The following is a 27315-nucleotide window of genomic DNA, read 5'->3' on the forward strand; positions in this document are numbered from 1 at the left end:
CTGCAAATCTTATTACAACTCTTCATATTGGACTTAACGTTTTAAACATTATATGGCACATGAATTCCGCTGTCCTGAATATAAAACACTGTGTCGGTTTATTGATTAGATTAGATTTTTAAATGAAAAATGCAAAAAGTTCAAGTATATTTTAAAAATGACCTGGGGCAGACACGAACATTCTGAAAACGCCATTATTTTTGTTTATTTTTATACTTTCAAGCCCGGGTTGTCCGGTCTCTGTGCATTCAGATCGACTTTTTTTTGTCGAACAGTGTTATAAAGTTAATAACAGCGCCAGCAACGTCTTTATGGTCGTCGGAAGAGGAAGGATTACACAGTGCTAGAGAAACAATAACCAAAGTACCACTGTTAGAATAATCCAAAGGTATTTGTCAAATCTTATACAGCCAAACCCTTTTTTACGCCCCTAACTGGGGGAGCGCAAAAGGAGGGAGTGTAAGTTGGAATTGGAGCGTAAAAAGAATCAAAGGCGTAATAAAGCTTTTCATTTTTTCTCGAGAATTTTTGCGAAGAGGTGGGGTTTATCCGTGGTACTTCTCAAGGGTATCAATAGGGATGATGTAAACCATAGTCTGACGCCATATTGAAATCCAAGATGGCGACTTCCGGTTTGTGAAAATAACTTGAAACCCACGAAATATGAGTATTTTTGGAACGGGAGGATGAGTAGATGACGGAAATCGTTGTCCGACGCCATTTTTAATCCAAGATAGCGACTTCCGGTTTGTGAAAATCATTTGAAACCCATGCAATATGGGTATTTTTGGAACGGGACAGAAGAGTATATGGCAGATATCGATGTCTTACGCCATTCTGTAATCCTTGATGGTGACTTGCGGTTTGGTTTTAACGGGGAAAATCGTTTAAAACCCTGGAAGTCGCCATCTTGGATTCAAAATGGCGTTAGATATCGATTTCCGACATCTATGCATCGGTCACGTACCAAAAATACCCATATTTCATGGGTTTCAAGTGATTTTCACAGACCGGAAGTCGACATCTCGGATTCATAATGACGTCGGACATCGATTTCCATCATCTACCCATCGGTCCCGTATCACAAATTCTCAAATGTAGTGAGTTTCAAGTGATTTTCCCAAACTGGAAGTCGCCATCTTGGATTCCAAAATGGCATCAGACAAAGATTTCCAGCTTCTACTCATCGGTCCCGTTCCAAAAATATGCTACTAAATTGGTTCTCGTAAGTCGTTATCAGGCAGGAGCGTAAATGGAATTTTTGAAGCGTTAAAAGAGGGAGCGTTATTTGGAATTTCGAGCGTAAAAAGAGGGAGCGTAAGTTGAAATTTGGAGCGTAAATGGAGGGGGCGCAAAAAGAGGGAGCGTAAAAAAGCGAGCGCAAAAAGAGGTTTGGCTTTACTTAAGATTGATTATCTGAACTCCAAGTATGAAACTCTTCCTGTAAGAGCTGGTGTTTCTCAAGGCAACATTTTGGGACCAATATTATACAATATTTCCACATCTGACTTACCTGAGTTACCTCAGGGATGTCAAAAATCTTTGTTTGCGACTGACACAGGCCTCTCCGCCAAGTGAAGAAGCCTGCGTGTCATCTGTAATCGATTGCAAAAAAGTTTGGATATTTTACTTCATACTTGCAAAAATGGAAGATTTTTCCTAATGCTTCCAAAACTCAACTTATAATATTTCCACATAAACCAAAAGCTCTTTATTTGAAACCTTCAAGTAGACATGTTGTCACGAGGAAAATAATGCCAATAAATTAATCACATGAATATTAATATTAAGCATCTAGAGCTCATGCTAGACAAAAATTTAACTTCCAAAAATCACATTGAGAGCATTAAAGCCAAACCGCTTCGAAGTGATACTTTTGCCCGAGACTGTAAACGTGATAATGAATTTTTGAATCCGTGCCCATACTAATCTCAACTTACCCTGAAGCAACGCCGCTCGGTTCTTGGTCGAATGGCAGTCCGTTCCTTGGCAGCCCCGTTTCTGCACCAGCGAAGGACAGTGTTTGCCACCGTTTTGCGGTTTTTGTCGAACAGTTCGGTTGCGGGACGTCATTCCGGGGCCACAGGATGTGTCGCACTCGTTCCATTGGCCCCACTCGCTGACAACGCAATCGATCACTGCAAAATGGAAACGAAACAGACAGATATCACCGGATATTGGACGTCGAGTGGAGGAATTTGGGATGGTCGAGTGCAATCACTCATAAATATGATGAATTGTTCCGTGCGTGGTTTCGCGTGATTTATAGGAGCTGCGAAATCTGTATTTTTAGGTTTATCACGCATGTAACATAAGATTAGGTTTGCCATATGTTTGTTGGAAACAGGTTATTTTATACACCTTGAAAAGTACGCAAAACCCGAGCAAAGTTGTACAACGTTCATGAACGCTTTTTACCGGACTACTCAGCGTGTTATCTACACGCTGAGTAGTCCGATAACAAGCATTCATTAACGTTCAAGGATTCGTCATCGTAGTCATCGTCGTTTTTGAAACTTCAAAAGCATTTTTCTGTCCAAAATTGAAATTTATTCGATAAAAATGTGTTCACTGTGTTTCGGTTGAATAATGAATACAGTGGGACTCAAAATTCAAGGAAACTTCCATTACGAAGAGATCCTGGACCGACTGGAAATCGAACCCAGAAACCCGCGGACTTAAACCACTCGGCTAAAGAAAGCCCTGATATAGATACACATGCAAGAATGATTGTTTGGCAAAGGAAGCTTTAAGTTAATAACTGTAGGAGCACTCATAAGAACAATAAGCTGAGAAGCATACTCTGTTCAAGTTGGGACGTTTCGCCAGAAAGAAGAAAGAGAAGATATGCTTTTGTTTGATGTACATTGGAAGACATGAGACAATCACCAAACATCCTTGCCATCAAAACAAATTCACAACCGAGAAGGGTATAAAATGTTATTAATGATTATGCCGTACCAATCTTAACTTTTGATGAATCCAAACGAGCAATGAAATGGCATTGAAAATTATGTGCTTTTGTTCACCTTCATCCGGACTTTGCTCGCTAGGATGACAAAATTGCAGAAATAAAACTTAAGTAACACATTGTATGAATACATGAACCAAGAAACTCATTACATTGTCGACGAGAATCATTTGCAGACATTCCTGGAACGATTTACATTATCGTGTGCTTTAGGCGTACGACAATGAGAATCGTTACTTCTACGGTTTCTCATTAAAATTTTCTACTTCTATTGCAGCAAGCGAGCTCAGTTACTCATCCAGGTATTACCCACCAATTCAGAGGTGTATGCTCCCCTAGGACATACACATGGTAGGCTCGATGTTTCAGAGCATCGGAATCATGCCAAACATGTAGTAGCTACAACTTCCGGTGGCATTCGAATACGACGATGTCGATGACGTCGACGACAAACGAAGGCAAAACTCACCTCATTAACCTTAATTGCAGGGCTGTAAATCTCGTCTCGTCTGGTTGGTTTACACCCACTTCCTTTCAATTCAGTAGTAGCTCCCGGTTCACGATAGTTCTCCTGATATGTGAATGCCACCTTCCTTCCAATGGGGGGCTGCCTTTTTTGTGTCCCTGTGCCAGGTGCGCCATGAATGATATTTTCGTGTTTGCTCCTTGCTCTTCATGCCGCCAGCATTCTAGCTACATATACGATTTACGTAACCACTACAGTTGGGAGTTTTCCAATGAAGAAGGAAGTTAGAGGCAATCCGTAGAAACGGATGTGGTAGTTACCCACAACTGTGGAAACATTGCCCAAACAAGAGGGTTCTAACAGAGCCGTAGCGTGGTATCATGGCGCCCTTGGCGAACCTCCATTTTAGCGCCCCTAAATCAAAGCTCATCAAAAATTATTTTTGTAACACTTTGAGCGATTTCTACAAGAATTTTTATGAAAATCATCAAAAGTTTCATAATTAGATAAAATATTTTCTTAGGTTCAGAACGCATTACACTATTGACTAAAATCCGCCAAGAAAATATGATTATTCTTTTATTTGTCCAATGAAAATTTTCTGAGAACTTTTGAATGTTATCTGAAAGATGCTCTGAAAAATTCCGAAAAAATTTAAAGTTCATATGGTTAGATGTTTCAGGCAAAATTTTCAAATTATGGTGAAATGCAATGCTTTAAAGAAATCCATTGTCACAGTAAGATACCAAATAAAAAGGAAGTATTTACAAAAACTTTAAAAGTTTTCATAAAAACTTTTTAATTGAATTTCAAGGTGGATGAGAAGGTTAATCGCGGATCTATTAGAAGAAAGTTAACCATATATACTTTCGATGACAAAAAACACCAAATAAACAGGAAAAATCTCAATCACTGCCAGGTCAAATCTTAATAAAAAATATCAAAGAGGTGTAAAAAGTAACATTCAACCATTCTACTACAATCTTTTATGGAACACCAAACGAGTTTCAGCTTGTATAGAACATTCTTTAGGTTATTAAAATGTATTATAGATTCTAAAATTATGTCTGCTGTGGGAATTTTCGAGCAGTAAAAAATCAAATAAAGATTCAAAAATTACTCAACATTTTTTCAGAATGACACTTGAAATTATATGTAATACCGATAATGACGAAGCGAGAGCTTTGCTTAGAATCCTGTCCTTGATTTTGAGAGAATCTTGACCAATTTTCTGTTGAAATTCTGCCCAGAGTTTCGTGGATCCCGCTCAGGATTATGTTACGTTCATGCATATTAGGGTGCGGCTTATATTTCGAAAGTTCTCAAACCCAAAAATTCGTGTGCTCTTCTGGATTTGAATCACGTGAAAAGGGAAACCTCAAATATGATCCAAAAATATTAAGATTTAGAGGTAGCGCAAGCGACTTGAAGGTGAATTTTCAAGTTATGAAATAAGACCTTCAGTGACTTCATGAAAGATGATTTTTTACTAAAAAGAGGAAAAATTTAGATAAAACTACTTTTAACTAAAACTTATTTTGACATTAGACAAATTTGTACATTTTTCTACGAAAATTTCTCTTAGGATCCAGCCTGGGATTGAGTAACACTGTTTTCTACGAATTTGGTCATGATTCTGCAACCTTTTTCAAGGCTTAGAGTGTAGGCGGGAATGTGTTTCTTGTAATTAAAACCCCTCTACCAACAGCTTCAATTTTTATCACGAAAAAGAATATTCAAATCGTGATACCATTTTTGTTTCTCAATATTTGCACCATTATTTTACAAGTTCACAAAAAACACTCTTTTAGGTTATGAATCCATTTCCATACCAAACATTGGTGATCTACTTTTGAAGATATTCCAATGTTCCTTGGGGGACCGACGGCTGCATCAAATCGCTTAATTTTTTTTCACAACCTACTGTCATTCATGTATTGTTCCGAAGAGTGAATATCCGAATACGACAGAAATTCTGTAGCCTGAGAAATAAACGTTATGGCTAGGCGTCGGTCCCCCAAGGAATTTCGGAAAATCTCCCGATCCAGATGACCAATGATCATAATAATAAATTAATATCATCAATATCATAGAAGATTTTTTTTTAGAATTTGTGAAAAAATGGTCCTAAAATATCAAGAAACAAAAAAGTTATCGCGAATTGATTTTTCTTGTTGCGGTAAACACTGGCGCTACTAGTAGAGGGGTTAATAAATAACTCTAGTGATCGAAACATATAGTCTAACTTCTACCCAGTAAACACACCATCGTATATGAAGGGATATAAGAGTACAAATGTGGAGGCGTACATTACGTACATTTTGCATGCAGCCTTATGGCGCATGTACGTATATCGCCTCCACATTTGTACTCTTATGCGCTATCGTATACGACTTTGTGTGTACTGGGTACCATACATACAAATTTAAATAATAAAAATCTTTGTTTCTTCTAATTAACAAACTTAATTTAGGTGTAATTATCTGAACTTCAAGCTTTAAAATATATACAAGGTATCAACAATATATTTTGAAATACCTATTCCATATTTTGTTAAAAACTTTTCAGAAATTGTTTCATATTTTTCTATATTATGTCCAATAATTCTTTTGAAATTGTTACTGATAAGATTTTTTCAATATTCAATGATTCAATATTCCCTAATTTAATATCTTAAAAATAAATACCAAGTGTTTCACACATTTTGGCGCCCCCTGTATGCTAGCGCCCTTGGCGGGTGCCAACCTGGCCAACCGCACGCTACGGCACTGGGTTCTAACGCAGGATTGATGGTAACGTTTGTTTTTACGGCTTCTATTCAAATTTTATAGGTATAAACCCGAAATCAAACAAAAATCTGCATACTATATGTATTCTTCGAAAAGAACAAAGTCAGTCCCATCAAGAATAACGATAAAAGAAATTCGCATACGGTTCCACTTTCTGCAACAGACTTTTATTTAGGCCTGTACTCGAAAAAATATGCACCAGAAAAAAGTGTTCGCCAAAAATTTATGTTAAGTCCAATTTTCTTGAAACTTTAAGGGAATGAACTTATACGTATATAGAGAAGGTATCGACCGTGATTGTTTTTTATATTATTTGTTATGGCTATATCGGTCATGCGACTCAAAGGAAAAGGGAGTCTATAGAAGATTTTTTTACAAATGATGAAATGAATAGGTGGGATAGGCGTCGCAAGGGATCGACAAGATTGAAATTAATTAGGTGGTGAAAATTGAGCAAGCCATAGGGGAACCAGTAAAGCATCGAAGCGTCCTGTATTTTACCTAGCTTCTGTTTTGGAGAAGGGTTGGCTCAAAGCTTTGAGCTTTGCTACCAACACAGACCTAGTGTTTCTGGCTCAAGCTCTATTAAACGTGGCAATAAAAACATTTAAAATAGTCATTAACGCTTATATATTTCCAATTGTTCTTGTCGAAAATTTCCAAAAGATCTATGTGTAGTTTTTCAGAAATATATCTTAGTAATAGTTCATTCTCCAAACAGTGTGAAAATAAAGCCCAAGACCTCTTACACAAAGAACTCGTTTAACCAATATTCATAAAACTTTAACAATACATTGTTAACAATAACATCCTAACCGGCACGAAACAATTTCGCACCTAGGGATAAGAACCATCGCTGTCAAGTCCACTCATATACAGTATAGGTCGCTATAGTGGCAACTAAAACCAATGTCGGCTACAGTTGGAAAGACTTTTTGAAAAGATTTTCAGGTTTCTTGCTCAATTTGAAAACTTTGATTGGTAGTTCATTTTCAAGTAAGAAATTTTAACCTAAAATTGAGAGGCGATTTGTCAATTTTTGAATTATCAACGTCCATCGCATGGAACAGAACAAATACATATAACTAAAAAAAATAAAGATTCTACTTAAAGGCGTAACCGTGTGTGTATCCTATTCAACTATTACAGTTTTTATAGATATATTTATAATCCCGCTCAGGTCAAACGTTTGCCTCAACTTTCTCCACCTATATTTAACAGTACCGTAATTTCGGGTGAAATTGATCGTTTTTTACGATCACGATTTCGGGATTAAGCTTCGTTGCATCTTCACGTTATTGAGCAGATTTGGCTTAAATTTCAAGGTATTAATAACAACACTTTTTTTGTATTCATATATCATAAGGGGCCCAAATAGTTTTGACTCAAAATGAAGAAGAATATGTTGCCTATGGTTACACGCTGGAAACTAGACTATCGAAATTCATACATATTGTCTTATGAAAGGTAGAACGATTATTGCAATACGAACGCTTTATGTATCGTTTTAGCATCACCCCACATCGAGGCGTCGATAGACGCGAGGTGTACGCACGGGCCTATCGATCGCAAGTTTCTTGGTTCGATTCCAGGTTGCCGCGGAAACATTTTTTGTTTTCAAATTTGTTTTCATAAGACAAATTTATGAATTTCAACCCGATTTCTTATGGCGAATTTTCATAAGGGGTTCCTATGTATTTCGTTAGTCCATTTGCCTGAGTGTAAAAGTTTAAATTAAAAAAGGGAATACGCGTTGTATACTTTATCTCACTTTTCGGTCAAAATTCATCTGCCAACTAACTCATATTTCTTTTCACTCATATTCGTCAAAACAATCGATTATGTTACTCTAACCCACACTGTACCTGGCCGTGTGTAACGGTATGACAATGTTGTTCAAGCTACTCTAACCTTGTTTGCTCACTTCTTGTGTTACTGCCATTATTGTGGGACACTGTTCAATTAGGGCGGACAAACGCAGAATGGATGGCAAGACGATACTAGCATGTAAGAGAACGGAAACATCCAAGAGCCGCAGCACCTTCGTTGGTGGCATTTCTATTGAAGCATAAAACACATGGAAGAAGGCGACGGACAACGCTTGTAGGCAGTCAAACAAACATTATGGATCGTAAGAAGAAAGGTGCAATTTTCTTTTATTTAATTTTGGCGCTTCTGTCCATGTTGACACTCTTCAGTCGCTTGTTGGGGCTTCGTTTATGGCACGTAGCAGAGCCATTTCTCCAAGTTGGCACCGGCAACAATCGAAACGGAAGATACATTTGTTTGATTTTTCTTTGCTAGGGTGACATATGCGACCGGAATGCATTGTTTGAATAATGTTTGTGGTCATTTATTACCGTGTTTTTACAAATGTAGCAGAACTTTTACATATGAATTGTATTCATAAGATATTGTCAAGAGTAGCGGATGCCTGAAGTCTTGTGAGGCACTGGAAACTGATTTTTTTATGTCAATATTAAAACACCTGACATGATTTTTTAATCTTTAAGGAGTAGTAGGCCGTCATTGAAATTTGTACGCGTCGTTGATGATTCATTCATCAACTAATTCATCTCTCGATTTCGAATCAAAAAAAAAAATCAATTGGTTTTGCACTGACACAGCTGAAAAAGTATCAGCATACTTCATGCATGTTGGCGCGTACAGTGATACTTTTTCAAGTCAATATAAACTATCAAAACTGAGTTTTATCACTTTGAAATGCAAGATGAAAAGTCATTATTGATGCCAAAACAAATGACGGGCTACTTAGCCTTAATGGCCCACCACATTTAAGCCTTAGGCATGAAATAGCTGCAAATATAAGAGATATATTTATGAAACCTTTAAAAAAATGCGAATTTTATATAATCAAACAACTTTGTAAAACATAAGAAAAATCTCAAAAATACCCAGAAAAGATAAAAACCTAAAACTAGTTTAAGGTGTCGTTCACAAAAAATATCCATATCTTTTAAAATTCAATAGATAGAGCTTAAGTGTTTCCATTTTCATGTATTGAAATTATCTACAACTTTGTTGAAGACACCATTGGTGTATCTTCACTCTTGCAAAAAAGTGAAAATCTATCTCACTGCTAGGTAGATTCATCACAAAAATAATACTTTCTTAAGAAGGGCTTCTACATCCCGAACAACTTCTCTGAAGACACCATACCTCTTAAACCAACTTTCCGGGTGCAAAACATTTTCGATCACGAATTTAGGCCTTTGGAAGCACTGTGCTGTGGGGACATAATGCCAAGATGAAAGAAAAAATCGCTTTCAATCCTCTACCGCACTAAAGATTAAGATCGTAATCCAATTTTTAACAGTTCTCTACAACGCACGACATGATTACAAGACATTCTATTATACCGGGTAATCTCCGTAATATCATTTTATGTTCGGATACTACTAAAATAACAACGTATTATGCCTGACAAGTGCTTGCTAATAAGAATATTGCATCGTAAAACGCCCGGCTTGACGCGATCTAACTATAAGTATAACCAACCTTGGAAACATCCGCGGACGACGATTCGTGTCGCATGCAGAGGTATGAACATACAACAGCCATAATTGTAATAATACCATTTTATGCTCCATAAATTGTATAAAAAGCTCACTATAATGTATCTCTACCGGATGGTGTTCGGTACCAGACTCAGTCTATCCGTAGTCTACTGCTATGTGTATGTATGTGCCAGACAGTCCCAAGTGGTCAGTTCTTTTCGATATTAGCTATCATCACAAGCTGGCCATCGCGCTAAGACTCACGGTGAACAGCATAATAAAACTTTATTATCTTTTATTTTGTAGCAAAATCGGAGACCTTCTGGAAGAAGCTTTTTTGAGACGATTATGATTTAGTAAATTGAATGTTGCTAGAAAAAAGTTAACATTTCCCAGCTAGTGAATACAGTTCTGGCAATTGTCGTGTGAATGATTTCATTAATAAAAACAACACTCCATGCCATGAGCGTAGTTAGAAAGAGCAGGGGGGCCAAGATAGCCGTAGCGGTAAACGCACAGCTATTTAGCATGACCATGCTGAGGGTCGTGGGTTCGAATCCCACTGGTCGAGGATCTTTTCGTAAAGGAAATTTTCTCGATTCCCAGGGCATAGAAGTATCTTCGTACCTGCCACACGATATACACATGCAATAATGGTCAATCAGCAAAGAAAGCTTTTACCCACTGTGGTTGCGCTAGGACAACAACCCGTTATACACGAAGTTGACCTAATCAGTGAACCCCCTAGCATAGAAGGGCTGCCAACAATTGAGAAGGGACATGTTGTCAAACTTCGGCTCTTCACGAAGATTTTTCAGATCAAAGCTAGAATAAAACGATTTGAAGAACATTGGTCGGGTCTCATTTGCATTTGACTACCCAAGTGCCTAGTAGGTCATAGTGATAACAAATAATTTTAATTTATTGCAATCTTTTGTAATCAAGTAGTGTATATAATTTGAATGTGTTTCCTTTCAATAGGTAGTTTTTTTTTCTTTTGGATCGATTCCGTACCTGAAAGGGATATCTAAGCCTCGGTTTTGGTAAGTCTTTCTTGGAATCCGACCACTTCATGAGTTTTGTCCGCCTTAGTCAGATAAATCGGTTGGCTTCCCTTTCCGCTATGCAATTCCAGCACTGATACTTCTGCAAGGTAACTGACTGGAGTTGCAGTGTTTGAATCGTTTTTAATCACAGTAAACGCCCCTGTGCTCAGCTAAATCCCCTTGCCTTATTTCTCCTGAGCAGCCCTAGGCTACAAATATATGTTGCCAGTTTTAAAAATTGGAATTAGAAAGGATTCTTTCCGAATTGGAGGAAGAATACTAGTTGTTGAAGATGAGTTGAATAGTCTAAATATATTTCAAAAATACAGGGGGCAAATTTTCGGGTACAACTTCTTTAGACACATCCAAGGATTCTGACGTGTTCGATGCATGCAGATTCCAACGCGTTCTCATGCAGAGGTAAATTAGAAACAGTAATATCCCTATTGTGTTCGGGTAGGTAAGCAAAATACTGAAAATCATTCTCAGTGCCATCTTGAGATGTTTAAATATTCTGCAAGAATTCAACGAATAAGTTACAAATCTCACTAGATGCGTAACCGGTTATATTAAGGCTCCCCCAAATCAACGCGATTTTTTTAGCGACAGCGAAAATGTAGTTTGCGCGAGCCGAAATGTGCATGGATAAAGATGGGAACATTTTGTCGGACGGACGCGAGGTGATCGAAAGGTGGAATCAGCACTACGATGAACACTTGAATGGCGCTGAGAGCACAGGCACGGAGGTTCAAGGCAGCGGAAGAAATGACTATGACGGAATGTTGAACAATAGCAACCAACCAGCTCCCACTTTGAGGGAAGTTAAGGGTACCGTTCAACGCTCAAGAATAACAAGGCAGCTGGGAATGATGGTATCAGAGCGGAACTCATTAAGATGGGCCCGGAGAAGTTGGTCGCTTGTCTGCATCGGCTTACAATCAGAATTTGGTAGACATAACAGCTACCGAAGAAGTGGAAGCAAGGGGTTATATGCCCTATCTACAAAAAAGGCGACAAGCTAGAATGTGAGAACTTTCAAGCGATTACTATTCTACATGCCGCCTACAAAGTATTATCCCAATATCACTTGTTCATTGATTTTAAAGAGGCATACAACAGTATCGACCGCATAGTGCTATGGAGAATCATGGACAATAACAGCTTTTGCGGGAAGCATAAGACTAATTAGAGCGACGGTGGAAGGTGTGCAGAACTGCGTAAAAATTTCGGGTGAACACTCAAGTTCGTTCAAATCCCGCCGGGGGCTAAGACAAAGTGATGGACTTTCGTGCCTGTTGTTCAACATTGCGTTAGAGGCTGTCATGCGAAGAGCAGGGTTCAACAGCCAAGCTGCGATTTTCACAAGGTTATTTTTTTTTTTTGCTTTGCTGATGAAATGGATATAATCGGAAGAACATTTGAAACGGTGACAGATAGGTACACCCACCTGAAGCGCGAGGCAACAAAAGTAGGACTGGTGATGAATGCGTTTATAGGCTCCAGAAGATTAGACCGGTGGTTCTTTACGGGCATGAAACCTGGATGACGCTCTGGGAAGCCATACAAGCACTCGAAGTGTTCGAACGTCAGGTGCTTAGGACGGCCTTTGGCGGTGTGCAAGAGAACGGTGTGTGGCGGCGAAGGATGAAGGTCTTTGTACTCTACAACGAACCTAGCACCCAGAAGGTACACAGTACCAAAAAATAATGTGATTTACGTCTTTTGGGATGCACATAAAAGAAGCGAGCCAAATGACGTAAAGTTGTGTCCAATTCCAAATACGTTAGTGTCTGATTCGGGAAATGTCGATCACAGTTCCATCGTTTTCGTGTCCTTTAACAAGTAAAATTACATTTTTTGTTCAATACATCTTCAAGGACACGTTTTTGTGTCATTCCATCACTTACATCATGTGTCATTCAGTCATAACCAGAATTACGTCCAGAGTAATTTTCATTATTTTTAAGAGTGTAGCAAAAGCTGGAAGAATGCGTTGGGCGGGGCATGTTATAAGAATGCCGGACAAGTACCCTGCAAAAAATGATGTTCGCTTCCAACCTGTCAAGTACAAGCAGACGAGCAGCATAGCGGATACAGTGGTGCAAGATCTGACGAGTGGTAACCGCAGCCGAGGATGGAGGGAGGCAGCTGCAAACCGAGTTGTATGGCTTGGAATGGTGGACCATTTTATTGTTATTTCAATGTTATACCAATAAATAAATAGCTTCAATATATGTTTTAATCATTCCTAAAAAAATACTTTTTTTTTCCTTCAAGACCTAAAATAATTCTTTTTCATAATACTTTTTCAGTTTTTTATATTGCCTCAATGAATCCCTTCAAAGTTTTTTGTAAGAAAACTTTCTACAAAAGTGAGAAGAATTGCAACTCTTACTTATCAAAAATCCTTAAAAGCAACTTCATTAGACATTTTTACAATGGTATCTGAAATTTGTTTTGTAGGACAAAATATACAACGTACAATTAAGCTAAAATAATATTACATCGATATCTTAACTTTTTTAAAGACAAATGACAAAGCAAGAAAATACCAAAGAAACTCCTAGAATATGTTTGCATATTATACCAGGAACTTTTTCGAAGATTTTCCAGTACCTATTCCTACAGCAATCTCCGAAGAGTTCAACCAGGCGTTTCACAAAGGACACCTAAAAGCATTCTCTAAATTCTATACTAAATGTTCAATGATTCTTTCAGGTATTCGTTTTAATTTGCTGCCGGGATTTTCCTTCAATTTTCCTGGAATATTCATTGGAAAAAAATATTCTGAACTTCTCTTCAAATAGTTGGTAGGAATTTATAAACAGGTGTTTTTTATAATTTTTCCAGGCGTACTTTTTTGGATTCCTACGAAAATTAATTGAAGCATTATATACAGTGTTGGACAAAACAAATGCAACTTTTCCGATTTTTCATACACATCTTCAGCTTTGGTTCTCAGGTTCTCAACCGATGTAAATGAAATTTTCACAGAGCGTCGGGCATATCTCAAATTTTAACATATATTTTGACTAGATGAAAAAGTTACACAGCGTAAAAATGAAAATGACAAAAATGACATTTTTGCGTGTCTCAAGGATCAAATTATGTGTCTCTAGTAGATAAGGGACTGCTGAATCTGATGCCGTTCTCAGAAATGTTCCAGCAGGTCACAATTTTTAGCTACAAGTCGCCAAAGTTGCATAAAACACTGGTTTTATTGATGTTTACATAAAAATTTAACGATGATTCATCAAATTTGTATTCGATCTAATCCACCAAGCATGCAAAATAGGACTTTAATTTTCATTTCAGATATATTTTTTATATTTTTATATTATTTAATATATTTTTCGATTAAATCGAATTTTTCAACATGCTTACAGTCTCCATACAAAATTCTTCGTTTCTCTTATATGGCCAAATACAAAACTTTTTTAAACCTACAAAAAATAACTTTTGAGCATCGGAAGCATTATGAACTTTGTATATAAGTATTGTTATATACATGAAGTTTGAGTTCCGAGACAAATTAAGCAAATAAATTGCCATGCAAGCTGGCAAACTTGCATGCAAGTTGACTTAAATAGTCAAATTTAGCATTTTCAATAGCTAATATCTAGACGTGCTATGATATTTCTGAAAATGGTAATGGATTCAGCAATCCTTAATTAAGTTAAAAGCGGTATTTTGGTGCTTGAGACAAAACCGTGTTCCGCAGTGTTATCTGAAGACAGTTTTCCTGTTTTCAGATGAATATTTTTTTCATCGAAAATTTCACTTTAGGGCAAAACATTTACAACTTTTTGGATTATTCATACAAAATGATCAACTTTAGAAGGTAATATATGAGTCATTTATGGACCGATTTAAATTAAATTTTACCAGTGCTTCAAAAATAACTTGAACATATATTTTAACATATATTTTAACATATATTTTAACATATATTTTAACATATATTTTTGAGCGATTTTTCCAATCGCGAGTTCAAATACTGTTGATTTTTTCGTCAAGAGTTTTACTTTAGTTAAATCGTTATTACTTTCAAGCTCGTGATTGTAAAAGTTATTCAAAAACATATGTTGAAATTAAAGTAATGTCTGATGTTTTGTGAAAATTTCATTCGAATCGGTCCATAAATAACTGAGATCTAGCTTACCAAAGTTGGTCATGTTGTATGGAAAATCGAAAAAGTTGCATATGATTTGTCCAATACTGTATGTCTGATGTGCTGAGAAAATTTCATTTAGATCGGGTCATAAATAGCTGAGATTCAGACTTCCAAATTTAGTCCAAATTTTAAATTTAAAAAAATTTGCGAATGTTTTGTCTAATACTGTGTATGAACTTCTACTTTGATTCCCGCAGAAATATAACTGTATTCTCGATGACTTTTTCAAAACTTTTCCTACTAGACTTATTCCTTAAGCTTTCCAGAGGAATCTTTAAGAATTCCTCATGAAATCATTACTGGACTTCAGGAATTTATTTCTTTGGAAAACATTTCAGTGATTTGTTCAGATAACTCTCCAAATATTTGTCTTGATAACTTCCTATATCTAAATACCAGCATTTTTTCCTATTCTTAAGTTTTGCAGCAAATTGTTCTAGAAGTCATTAAGAATTCACCATTGGAAATAATATCTTTTTTTTTTCATGATCGAACACAAAATTAAATCAGGTATTACTGCAAGGATACATTATGATAGAATATATAATAAAAAAGCCCTCAAAAAGTATCTTGTGGATTTCATAATACATTATAAATTACTTTAGGAGTTTAGAAAATTTGTAGAAGAAATTTGTTTAGATCTTCTGAGAAAAAATGTAATGGTATAATGTGAAAATTCATGTTACCATCTCTTATCGAACTTCTGATGAAATTTTCGGAAGTATGCTTAAAAATCACAAAAAGAACTTTCAAGAAAATTTGTTAACTGTTAGGAGGAGTTTCTAATGATATTTTTGGTGGAATATTTTAATGAACCTTTGAAGGTATTTGATATATTTAAGAGAACTATTCAGATTAGTGGGATAGTTGCTGGTGTTAATTCTGCAAGAATCCAAGAAGAAAACACTTTCATTTTCTCATCTTCCACTTTAATACTCTATTCTCCAGAATATCTCCTCAAATAAATGAATCTAAGGGTAACAAGGGTAACAAGAGACCCCTCGAGCTGGATCTCAGGGTCGGCTTGCTACTGGGTAAGCTGGGTAAACTGAGGCGACCAAGTTGTGCAGTGTACCGTCACCTGACTAGGGCTATTGTTGTGTATGTGGATTGAAAGAATTCTAACTTGGTGGGAATCTCTAGGGTTTTATTGGGCAAACTGAACTATTGTGGGGTTTAGGGTTAGCTTTTAGTGGTTTATTGCAAGCTACTTCATTTATGTGGGTTTTTGTGGGTATACTATAATTCAAAGATTCTCACGTACCGGTACTACTGCTTCTTCTAGCTGTTGCCGACGACCTCTTGATGTCCTGCAAGCGCTTGCTGATGCTGCTGACAGGATTATTGCTATTCTGCGGCTGGACATGTGGTAGCGACGACACCGTAGACGTAGTGTCGTAGAAGTTGTTTTAATAAGGCGTCGTCCCTTCTTGACTGCAATCGATACGGCCCAGGACGGTACCGAAGTGACCGTGCCGAGAGGGGGTAGCTCCTTTACGGTTAGGGATGGTAGAGGTCAGCGATCATCATTGACGGGTTAGGCTTAGCAGACTTCCGTCTATCGTGTGCTGCTGGTAGGCCACGCCACACCAGCCTAGGTGGCGAATTTTTAGCGGTAAGGAGAAAGGTCCTGTGAGGGTAATGGGAGGAGCTATCTAGCCGTACTAACCTTCTAATCATTAGTTATAGGGATTAGACTAAGATAGACTTAAGTTTTAATCAAACCTGATGAAATAAACTTCATCGCCCAATTTGGAAAGTTACCACTCACTCACTTCATTAAAAACACTTTCAAAAATTTACTTGAGCACACATACGCCTATTAGTAAATGAAGGAATGGCGATTCCTAAATTTGGCTTCACCCTCTTATCTGTTTTTTCTCCCCTTCCTCAATCGTGGATTGGGGGTTGATAACCGTCCAGTCTGAAGTGTTAACACCTGTTGCGTATTACACCGCCTGTTGGCCAACTTATCGTTTATGTTCGTACTTGGACCCACAGCTTGCATGCAACTTTTTCATGTTTATAATTCAAATTTAAAAATTCTACTAATTTTCTAACAATAATATTTAATACATTTTAACAATCTACTAACATTGATAATATTTACTAACCATTTATCTACTAACATTGTACTAATCCAACACCACTTAACACTAGAAACGTTACAGTATACAAATAAAAAATAGCACGAATCAAAAGAGGACTAACAATTTGTAACAAACGGTTACAGAATCTCAATGAGTTATTAGAAGTATTGTTGTGAGAAACATCTGAAGGGTATCTCAAGAATAATTTTAAACAAATTTTGGAAGACATTTTAGAAAATAAGGAAAAAAAACTTGATATCTAAAATATAAGCACGTATGTCAGGAACTCTGAGTGTAGCTTCTCTGAAAGAATTCAAAAGAAATTGTCCTACAGTAAATAAATTAAAACCAAATTCAGTTTTTTACCAATGAATTCCACTAGAATTTGTATTCTTTAACAGATACGCGTATTTCGACCTCAACAGTAAGGCTGTCTTCAGTGTCATGAACTATAGTCAACTTAGTACACAGTACAATACAGTTGAGGTTGGAATACGCGTATCTGTCAAAGGATACAAACTCTAGAGGAATTGAATGGTATAGTACTAAATGTAGTTTGCATTTATTTATAGGTATTCCACTAAACAGCTCGAATATTTATTATGCCTTACAGTATCTGTTGAGAAAACTCTAGAGGAATCATATGTGAAATTCTTAAACAAATGCTCTACGCAATTTTTAGAAAAAATATGAAGAAATTTTCACCAAAACTTAATTTTAAGAAATTTTTACCAAAACTTAATTTTAAGAAATTTAAAATGGAAATATTAAGAAGATTATATTCTTAGAAGAATTCCAAGCTACTGGAGATATGTCTAGAAGAATCTCAATCTCAAGTCCTTCTTAGAACTCTTTGCATATCTTTTTTTTTTCAATCCGTACAAAACCGTTAGGCGATCCCGCTGCCTAGTCAAGAAATTGAGTCTAACCACATTTTTGATTTCCCTCTGTAAATTGCTCTAGAACGAAGAGGGTTTACGACTTTGATAATGTATAAATATTAAAGCTAATGTAAGCAAATGTCAGCTACAAATTATGTAATACCTCTTCGTATCAGTGACCAAATTTTATTTACGATTATGACACTAAGTGAAAGATGTTCACATTGTTACATAAATGTAAATGAGACAACAAAGCAAACGCTCTTGTTGTCAGCGACAGCACTGCCGGCCGCCGCAAAACTTTTTAAAAGCCCGGACCCCAAAAAGCAACACGTTTCCGTCCATCGACCGCATGGGGCCAAAGTCACTCGGTCAGACGGAAAGAACTTTTTTCCCTGTGCTTTTGTTTGTTACCTACCTACTCCACCTTCTCCCGGTCGTCTGTGCATCAGGGGGAAAAAGTTTTCTTTTTGCTCTGGACCTTGTACAGAATGAAATCATAATTCCGGCATAAATTTGCGTCCATATTTAATGAAGTTTTGCTTCAAATGAGCCCGAGGACAAAATTCGAGTCTGGTGGGATGGGTGTCACTGCTGTGTTGTAGGTAGGGGAAGACAGGGTAATATGCGCTTCATAAGGAAAAACGTAGTTTTAATGTGATTTGTAGTTAGCCTCCAATCAAGAAAAAATCAGAGGGGGTTGTGTAAAAGACACGACCGCATGACGTTAACTACGCCAAGTGATTTTCTGCATTTGAATTTTAGTCGATTGTCATAGTTGCAGCCTTCCTTTAGTTCAAACTCTAACATAATATCGTAACGGTCGCAACATTATAGATTTTCAATTGACACCCAGTATATTGCCGTAAGACGTAGTTAACGTCAAAATCCAAAAATGTGCGCTTCATGTTTCCACATGAATGTTGTTCTTATCATGACTACCAAATTATAAATAAATATATTATCAGCAGTCACAACAGAACCACTTCGTAGCTCTCTTATAGGTATAAGTAGTTTACCAAATTGCTTATTATTAGAATTAAGCAAAACTGTTCGAAACAACTCTTTAATCGTAATATTGGCCCTGAAAAGGGCCGTTTTATTATCACGTTGTTGGACTCTCCGTACGAGGATGTTACTACCCCGTCGGAAAACCCTCCTTTCGATACTTACAAACTTCGTTTGCAAGTATTTCCTCCTCCTGCGTTGGCGTGCTTTCTTCTTGGTCGTAGAAAGATTTCTACGATCGAAGGTCACGCGTTTCTTCGTGGCGACTAGGGTTGTCGCAAATTAATCGATTATTTCGATTAATCGATTATTCGACTCACTAATCAATTAATTTTTCATCGATACCTGGCTCACTCAATAATCGAGATAATCGATTAACTGACGTCGATTATTTGTCGATTTTTCCAAAATAAAATGTCCAATTCAAACTACAATGATGTTTTCCTGTAATACACTGTTTTGTGTAAGGTTGTGTACGAAAATTTATCGAACAGGCAATCATAAAACCACGAATATGTTTATAGATCTAGCAGTTATTCATTTCGATATCATCTGTGCATTAACTCCAAATTGTCGTTTTCCAAGATCACCGGTGCGATAATTGTTTTCGATAAACACAGTCCTATACTGCCGTAAATCGCAAGGCAGCCTGCATTTTTGTCCAATTTTAGTTTATACAAGTTTTCAACATATATGCCTATGATCTTTCAGCTACACTAACGCGACTATTAATTTGTTCGGTAAAATTTGTAAAACAAAAACACCAAGTCGAATTGTCCCATAATGAAATGTGCCCTCATTACATAGTTTTGTAACGTATTATACAAAAGTTAACGGTGTTTTGATCATCTTAATATTTATCTCAAAAGGTAACAGAATGGTAGGCAAATTATGAAAGTTTTTTTGATATCCAAACATGTTTCAATCTCATCAACTTATGTTTGTATTTGTTTGGATGGATGGATGGGACTCACTTGCGATTCACAGCAGTATATTGTCTATCAATTAATGGCCATGGATCATTATTTCATTGCCCACGCTACAAATTTTTACTACCGTTTCCATGTTTTACATCCACATTCAGCGTTTTCTTAGTCTTCCCAAAGTATCTCTTGAGATTCTCCCACATTTTTAAACGAATGTTTACAATTAGTTTACCAAAAATTCGCATAGATTTTTTTTTTGCTTTCTTCGTACATCGGGGTGATTTTTGGACATTGGCACTGAATAGAGATAGTTCTGAAATTTCTTTGCTTAAGAAAACTAGCTTTAGAAAACGAACATATCCATGCTGCAAAATTCTTTCAGTGACCTCGGGGAGCGGAGCTACAATGCTGGAAAACGCTATCAAAATCCATTTTTGAACCGAATTTAGTTTTTTTTTTTCGCTCCAATGAAAAGGTATGAGACCCTAGAATAGAATTCTGAACAGCTTTTGTAAAATTGATCATGTACACAAGGAAGTGGTATATACCTATGGTAAGAATTTCATAAGCGTATATGATTCACATTTTTATTCTGATTCACAAGAGCATCAAGTCATGGACGATTAGTTTTGGCCATGTGATTTCGGTTCTCTTAGATCTTTGTGTGGACATTTTCTGAATATCATGTTGTACCATCGACAGCTCAAAGTGCATGATTTTCATCCACATTCAGAGAGACGTCATACCATAGACAATATTAAAAAGGTTATATCCGAATTCTTCATTTTATGACAAAACACGAAGATAGAACGAAATTTATATTTTTTTATACAAAAGTAAAAATACGTAAACCCTGCGATCAATAACTAAGATTATGGAATTGATACAGATAGAGCTACAAAAATTTCTCCAGAATTTGAACAAATATCGCATGAGAATTTCCAGAGTTATTCTCCCGGCAATTTATCCAGGAGTTCCTAGATAAATAAACTTGTATGGATCTTTCCATAGATTAATTCAAAAATTGTTCCAGGAATCACACTGCGAAGATTTTTCCATAGAGATCTCTAGGAATTTTTGAAGCTGTGTAATCGCTGTAGTTATCTCTAGGAATTCAATATGAAGCTCAAATATGAGATTCCTTCATATTTTTCAGTGATTCCTTCATGGATTCCTTCCCAAATTAATTCGTGATTCATACATTTCTTTCATACAATTATTTCGTGATTCTAGACATTTTTTCAAATGATTCTTGGAATTTATCCAGGAAGATTAAAGAGATTATCCCGAATTTAATTTCAAGCAATCAATTAGGAATTTTTGTAGAAATTCCTTCAGGAGCTCCTACAGTAATATCGCTTTTATAAATTCCAAGACTCCTTCAGGCATTATTTTCAAGACGACTCCTCCTGGCATTTTTCAAACGGACAAAAAAAAATATCGTCGAATTAATCTCGATCGATTCCCAAAAACATTCCAAAATATTTCTCTATCACTTCCATCTAGGATTCCTATGGAACGCTCTACTAGAAACCCCTCATGAAACCGTACACGACGTCCCCTATATTCACCTGCAATATTTGCCCTAAGAATCCTTACAGAAAATGCTCCACGAATTCCACTAGGAGTCGTCCACAGATTCCTCCTGATTTTTTCTAGAAATTGTTTAAATGATTCCTTCAAAAAACCCTATTAGGATTCCTTCAGAAATTCCTCCAGACGTTACTGAAAGATTTTTTCTACGAGTTCAACCAGGGTATCTAATAAAAACTTTTCCTCGGATTTCTTGGAGAATTTCTTGGAGTATTTCCTGAATGAATTACAGGAAACAATCTGGAGGATTTTTTTTAAGAAAACCAAGAAGAAATAATTGGAGAAATTCCGAAGGAGAAGAAAACTGTCCAAAACTGCGTTTCCAGATTTATCACTGTAATGGAGGAGTTTTTACAGGTATTCTTCAAAGAATTTCAGGAATAATACTTGTTGTTTTTTTTTTTTAATAAAGAAACCTTGGAAGAAATTTCAGTATGAATTTGTTGAGGAATAATCGGTAGACTTTATGGAAATCTTGTAAGAACAAATGAGGAATTCCTGAAATAAAAAAAAAACTTGAGATTCTGGCCGATTTTAGGAGGAATGACTGTAAAAAAACAAATAGAATCCCTTGAAACAAATCTGGAACAATTCCTAGAATAAGGCGTAGAGGAATCGCTGGATAAATTTATAAAGGAAAATCGTAGGAATTTCTTGGAGGAATTGTTGAAGAATCTCTGAGTTTTTTTTAACTTCTGATGAAATTCCTGGAGGAACTCTTGATAGAACCACAGAAAATGTTTGGAGGAGCCAAGTGATATTTTTGAAGCAATGGTTGGAGAAATCCCTAAACAAATTTCTAAAAGAATTCTTGAAGGAATACTTGAAGGAATAAGCAATCCCTTAAAGTTCAACTAGAGCCATTTATAAAAGAATCCTTGGATAAATTGTTTAAATACTTGCAGGAATTTTTAGAGGAATCCCAAAAGAAAGTCATAGAAAAATCTGAAAAAGAAAATCTGTAGCATCAAAACAGAAAAGACTCGAATAATTCCAGGCAAAATTCTTAATCCCTCTACCTAACTAACTGATTAACAGAAACTTCGTTGTTTCGTTTAGTATGTTATGGGTCAAGCACTATCAAAGTTACCCCGTTTTACGGTACTCAAAAAACGGTTGAACCGATTTGCTTCATTTTTCCACAACAGACTCTCGTCAATGTACAGTTTTGAAAAGCAAATTACCGAACATGAGAAAAAAACTGTAACTTGAGATATTAACGTGAGTCATGGCTACGCGAATTTTGGAATATCTCTGGACCCAGATGACCAATAATACAGATTATTAAAATAGAAGAGTTTTTTGAGAACTTGTGGTGGTGCAAATATATTGAGAAACAAAAAAGTTATAGCGATTTGAAGATTTATTTATGGCAGAATATTGAAGCTGCTGACACCAGTGTTGCATTTGAACGCGTTCAGTTTGCGTTCCAGTTCAAATTTTTGAACGAGAGATCAAGTAGGCTTGAAAGGAAAATTGTTTTCATGGCAGATTTAAAACATGTTTAAACGCAGAAAGACTTGCAAAAGATGTCAATGAACACTTAAGGTTCTATACATTGTGCGTGATGTGAATTCATTGTTGTTTAAAATAGTGTTTTACGGTTTTGTGCTTCACTGTGCATTTTAAAGTGAACGGGCCGTTCGTGAGCAGCGTCATAATCTTGCACGCAAGTTCACTGTTTGCTGCGTTCTCGTGCAAAATTAGAACGCGTTCAGTTCACTTTTGGCTCGCGTTCAGTTTGAAATGCATCACTGGCTGACACAAAATGCCTAGGAAAATCTTCGGTAGACTTTTGAAAAAAAAAACGCAAAAGAAATAACTGATAAAACATTTTTGAAGCAAAATCTGGAATAATCTCCTGTGATATTTCCAAAAGAAATCCTGATAGAACCTGCAAGAAATATTTGGAACAAATCCTTGTAGAATGCATGGAGGAATCTTTGAAAACGATCATAAAATAATTAAAAAAAAAAAATTGAGGAATTTTTGGAAGCAAGAATAATGGTGAAATTATGGGTGAAATCCCTAAAAAAAATTCTGTCGGTAGCATCCCTGGTGGAATTCCTAAAAGAGTCACTGGATGAATTCCTGCTGCAATTGTTTCAAAATCATTGGCCATTTTCGCCTTCAATGCATGATGTAAAATTTTAACCTCAACAAAGGACCATAAAAATATTCAGGTTTTCTGAGGAAAAGGGGAAATATCCAGGTCTTACTCCAAAAATTCTTCGGTGAACTCTGCCAGAAGTTTCCATTAATATTCGCCCCTATTTAATTATTGAAATTTTGTAAATGAATTCTTAAAGGATTCAATTCTAAAAATGTATTCAACACTTCCTCATAGATTTTCTTTGAAGATTTCTCCAGCTGTTTTGCCTGAACATTTTCACGCGTCAAAAGTCTTTCGAAAGTATCAAGAAATTTATTCGTAAAGTATCGTCAAGCTTTTGAAAATAAATCTGCACTTGAAAAAATTGTATATTTTTTCCAAATAATTTCCAAAAAAATATTCAAAAAAAGTATTTACAAATTTCATGTTAAAATCGCCTCGTACCGTTCTATGTGACTATTTACCGTGCGTCTAGTTTTGTCATTAAAAATTTCTTCAGAATTTACCCCCAGATTTATTTAAAAAAAAAAACAATCTAATAATTTCCAAGTCGTGTCTAGTACACGACACTGAAGACGGCCTTACAGTTGACGGTGAAATACGCGTACCTGTCAAAGCATACAAACACTAGTGAAATTAAATGGTATAGTACTAAATTCGGGTTCGAATCCCACCGGTCGAGGATCTTTCCGGGTTGGAAATTTTCTCGACTTCCCTGGGCATAAAGTATTATCGTACCTGCCACACGATATACGCATGCAAAAATGGTCGTTGGTTTTTCATTTACAAATAATTCCTAAAAACATCCTAGACGTTTCTCTGGAGACATCATTAGAAAAAGGACTGGAAAATTTTATTTATATTCAGCTGAAATTCCTAGTGAAAATCATGACGAAATGCATACAGTAATACAGATGGGTAATACGAAAAGTAACACTTTTGGTAAGGTCACGAGAAATGCCAAAAAATCTTCAAAATACTCTTTAAGAAATTCCTGGCCTGATTTTATGATAAATGGATCTCACATCCCCTATTTCCTGTTTAGTTTCTCTTTGTTTTCTTAATTTTTGTTTGGTTTCTTATTGTTTTCTTCTGGTTCCAGTTTGGTGCCTTTTTTCAGGAAAGAACTAAAAAGTTCCAGTCCTATACCAGTCCTAGTCAAGAGTTGAGATGAGAGCGGGTCAACGGATTTGTATTTTTTTTCACTGATTTGTCCAGGACTCCGACGCATTCGTGCGAGGGAAAATTCAATTTTCAAGATAACGTTAGGAAATTGAGTGTTATACTTTGTATAATAAACGCCCATAAACGCGCAGTATGCCGAGATAGCTAAGTTGTAATGTAAAAAAAAAAACAAACAAACGGATTAATAGCAAAAATTCTTTTAATCTTTGCCGTTTTCCTCCTTGCAGAATTGTGAAATAAATGTGAAAAAAATATTCAGATGGTAGAAAATTCTGAAGTAACCTGAACAGAGCTTACCTGAGTTTCAGTTTACTCAGTTATCGCCGAAGTTAGCTAGAAATTCCCGAGTCAATCTAAAAATGTTCAGTAGATATAAAAAATCTTGAAAAATGAATCAAAAGTTCATTTTAAAATCGTGCAGGAACTCATTCCAAAATATCCCTAAAATTTTGTGACAATTCCGTAAACATTCAAGTGCTTCTGATTAATACGAATTGTTTTACAAATTCTTCAAGTTAAGTATTCCCTATAAATTACAATTAATCATGACACAAAATATCAATGGAAATTCAATCAAATTACTCTCCAGGAATAAGGAAACAAAACATACATTTTCTACAAAGCTCGTTCATGTATGTTCTGCATAAATGGTTCAGTTCTATGTGCTTGTTTTTCATTTCCATAAAGTAAATCATGAAAAATGAGAGAGGGAGGGATTAGCTTCAGAATTATAAATGTAGACCATTGGTTCAACGAAGTTGTATACTAATAACATACTGAAATTCATCTTGATTTTAAAAAAAATGCTCAAAGAAACAATTTACTAAGCCATGAACCTCAACTTCATGCTTCGAAAATTGGATTAGTTCTATTAAATTTTAGAAGAATTTCATCGTGCACGTCGATCTGTATTTACAAGGATTTATCTATTAGGAGCAATTCTCAAAACTGTTGAAATTAAATTTCGAGCAAGTTAGCACGGCACGAAATGTAAAATTTTGTAATAATGTAAAATTTTACTACAGAAACATTGTGCTAATAAATGAAACAAACTTTAAGGAACGAAATACCTGCTAACACGTATTGTCATCATGTTTAAAACTTAGTATTTCATTTTGTCCCACCCGTTTTAGCTTACTCCGGTGTACCTTATAGCAATAATATCTCAAATTTTCAAAAAAAAAATGTCAATTTTTTCGATTAATCGATAAATACAAGTCGATTAATCGTTATCGATAATCGTTATTCTTGGACAGTAATCGATTCTGGTTTCGTCATCTCGAGCGCTTCAAATGAAAATGTATCTTTTATACCCCCAGAATATAGACTTAGGCTCCTCCCCTTCTAGCATTTATCATAGACATTATGAAACAAGATTATTTTTGCTGCTGTGAAGAATTTGCATCTTGTGATATTGGCAAATTTTTATCTTGGCTTTGGCAATGATGGCGCATCACAACAGAAATTGGGAAACATGCGTTCAAATATTACGTAACGCAACAGGAAGAGGGAGAGGGTCTTTTGTAGAGTTAACATAAAAATTTAAAATCTTTCATTACGAGGGGAAAGAAGGGGAACCAAAGCTGGCAATTTTGCGTTACGTAATATTTGAATCATTCCTTAACAATAGAAAATATATTGCATCCAGACGGCACTGCAGCAGCGTCCTCGGAAACATTATTGCCGTATTGTCAATTATTCGTAATAAATCAATTATTGTATGATGCTATGAGATGAATTAAGAGATTATAGCAAGTATGTGGTAAACACATTAGGGAATATTACACAAATAACTCTTTAAAACACATTTGTTGGCTCTGAAATGGGCCGATTGAATTGTTGAATTTGCGTAACAAGGACACATTTTGGCGGCTTTGGTCGATTTTCTTCAGCCATCTCGAACATATTAAGGAATATTACACAATCAACTCTTTAAAACACATTTGTTGGCTCTGAAAAGGGCCGATTGAATTGTTGAATTTGCATAACACGGACACATTCTGACGGCGCACAGGTTGCAATCCTCCTCGCTCGATAAGATTTGCGGTGCAGATGACGATGTGCGCTTCAACAAGCGGCTTTGGTCGATTTTTTCAGCCACCTCGTACAAACTTACCTTTGCGCCCCGATTCCTGCAGCGCCAATTCTGGAAGCGCGAGTCCATTAGAAAATCTTGAGCGATTTCACAATCCGGACGCTGGTGTTTTGCCGCCGCTTGATGATCAACAGCTTGGGGGTCGTCCATAAATGACGTAGCTTTTTAGGGGGAGGGGGGGGTCTTCGCGAATTTGTGACGAAGTGTGACGAGGGGGAGGGAGGGGTCCTAGCTAGTGGATGTAGCATTTTGAATCAAGTCGGTAAAAAGAGAGGCGCTGAAAAAAAATGGTATGCAATTATTTTTTTATCAAACTTTTTTTTTTGACTTAAAAACTTGGGTTATAAAATGAGCTTCAAAACATTCATATCACAAAAATAAAAAAAATATCTAAGATTTTCTGCAATCAAACAAGATGTTTTGAAACTTTAAATAATTATGTGAATATTATATTATATTT

General features: G+C 36.1%; 1 protein-coding gene across 1 annotated transcript in view; it reads right to left on the reverse strand.

The window, feature by feature from the left end:
• Nucleotides 1–27315, reverse strand: part of LOC5570038 (somatomedin-B and thrombospondin type-1 domain-containing protein) — a 337056-nt gene that overhangs the window by 71880 nt on the left and 237861 nt on the right. Inside the window, exon 3 of the mRNA XM_021850117.1 lies at nucleotides 1941–2138. Coding sequence (XP_021705809.1) covers nucleotides 1941–2138 — 198 coding nt within the window. The remainder of the gene's footprint in view (nucleotides 1–1940; nucleotides 2139–27315) is intronic.

The sequence above is a fragment of the Aedes aegypti genome, chromosome 3 (genome assembly GCF_002204515.2).
Source record: "Aedes aegypti strain LVP_AGWG chromosome 3, AaegL5.0 Primary Assembly, whole genome shotgun sequence".
NCBI classification, from domain to species: domain Eukaryota; kingdom Metazoa; phylum Arthropoda; class Insecta; order Diptera; family Culicidae; genus Aedes; species Aedes aegypti.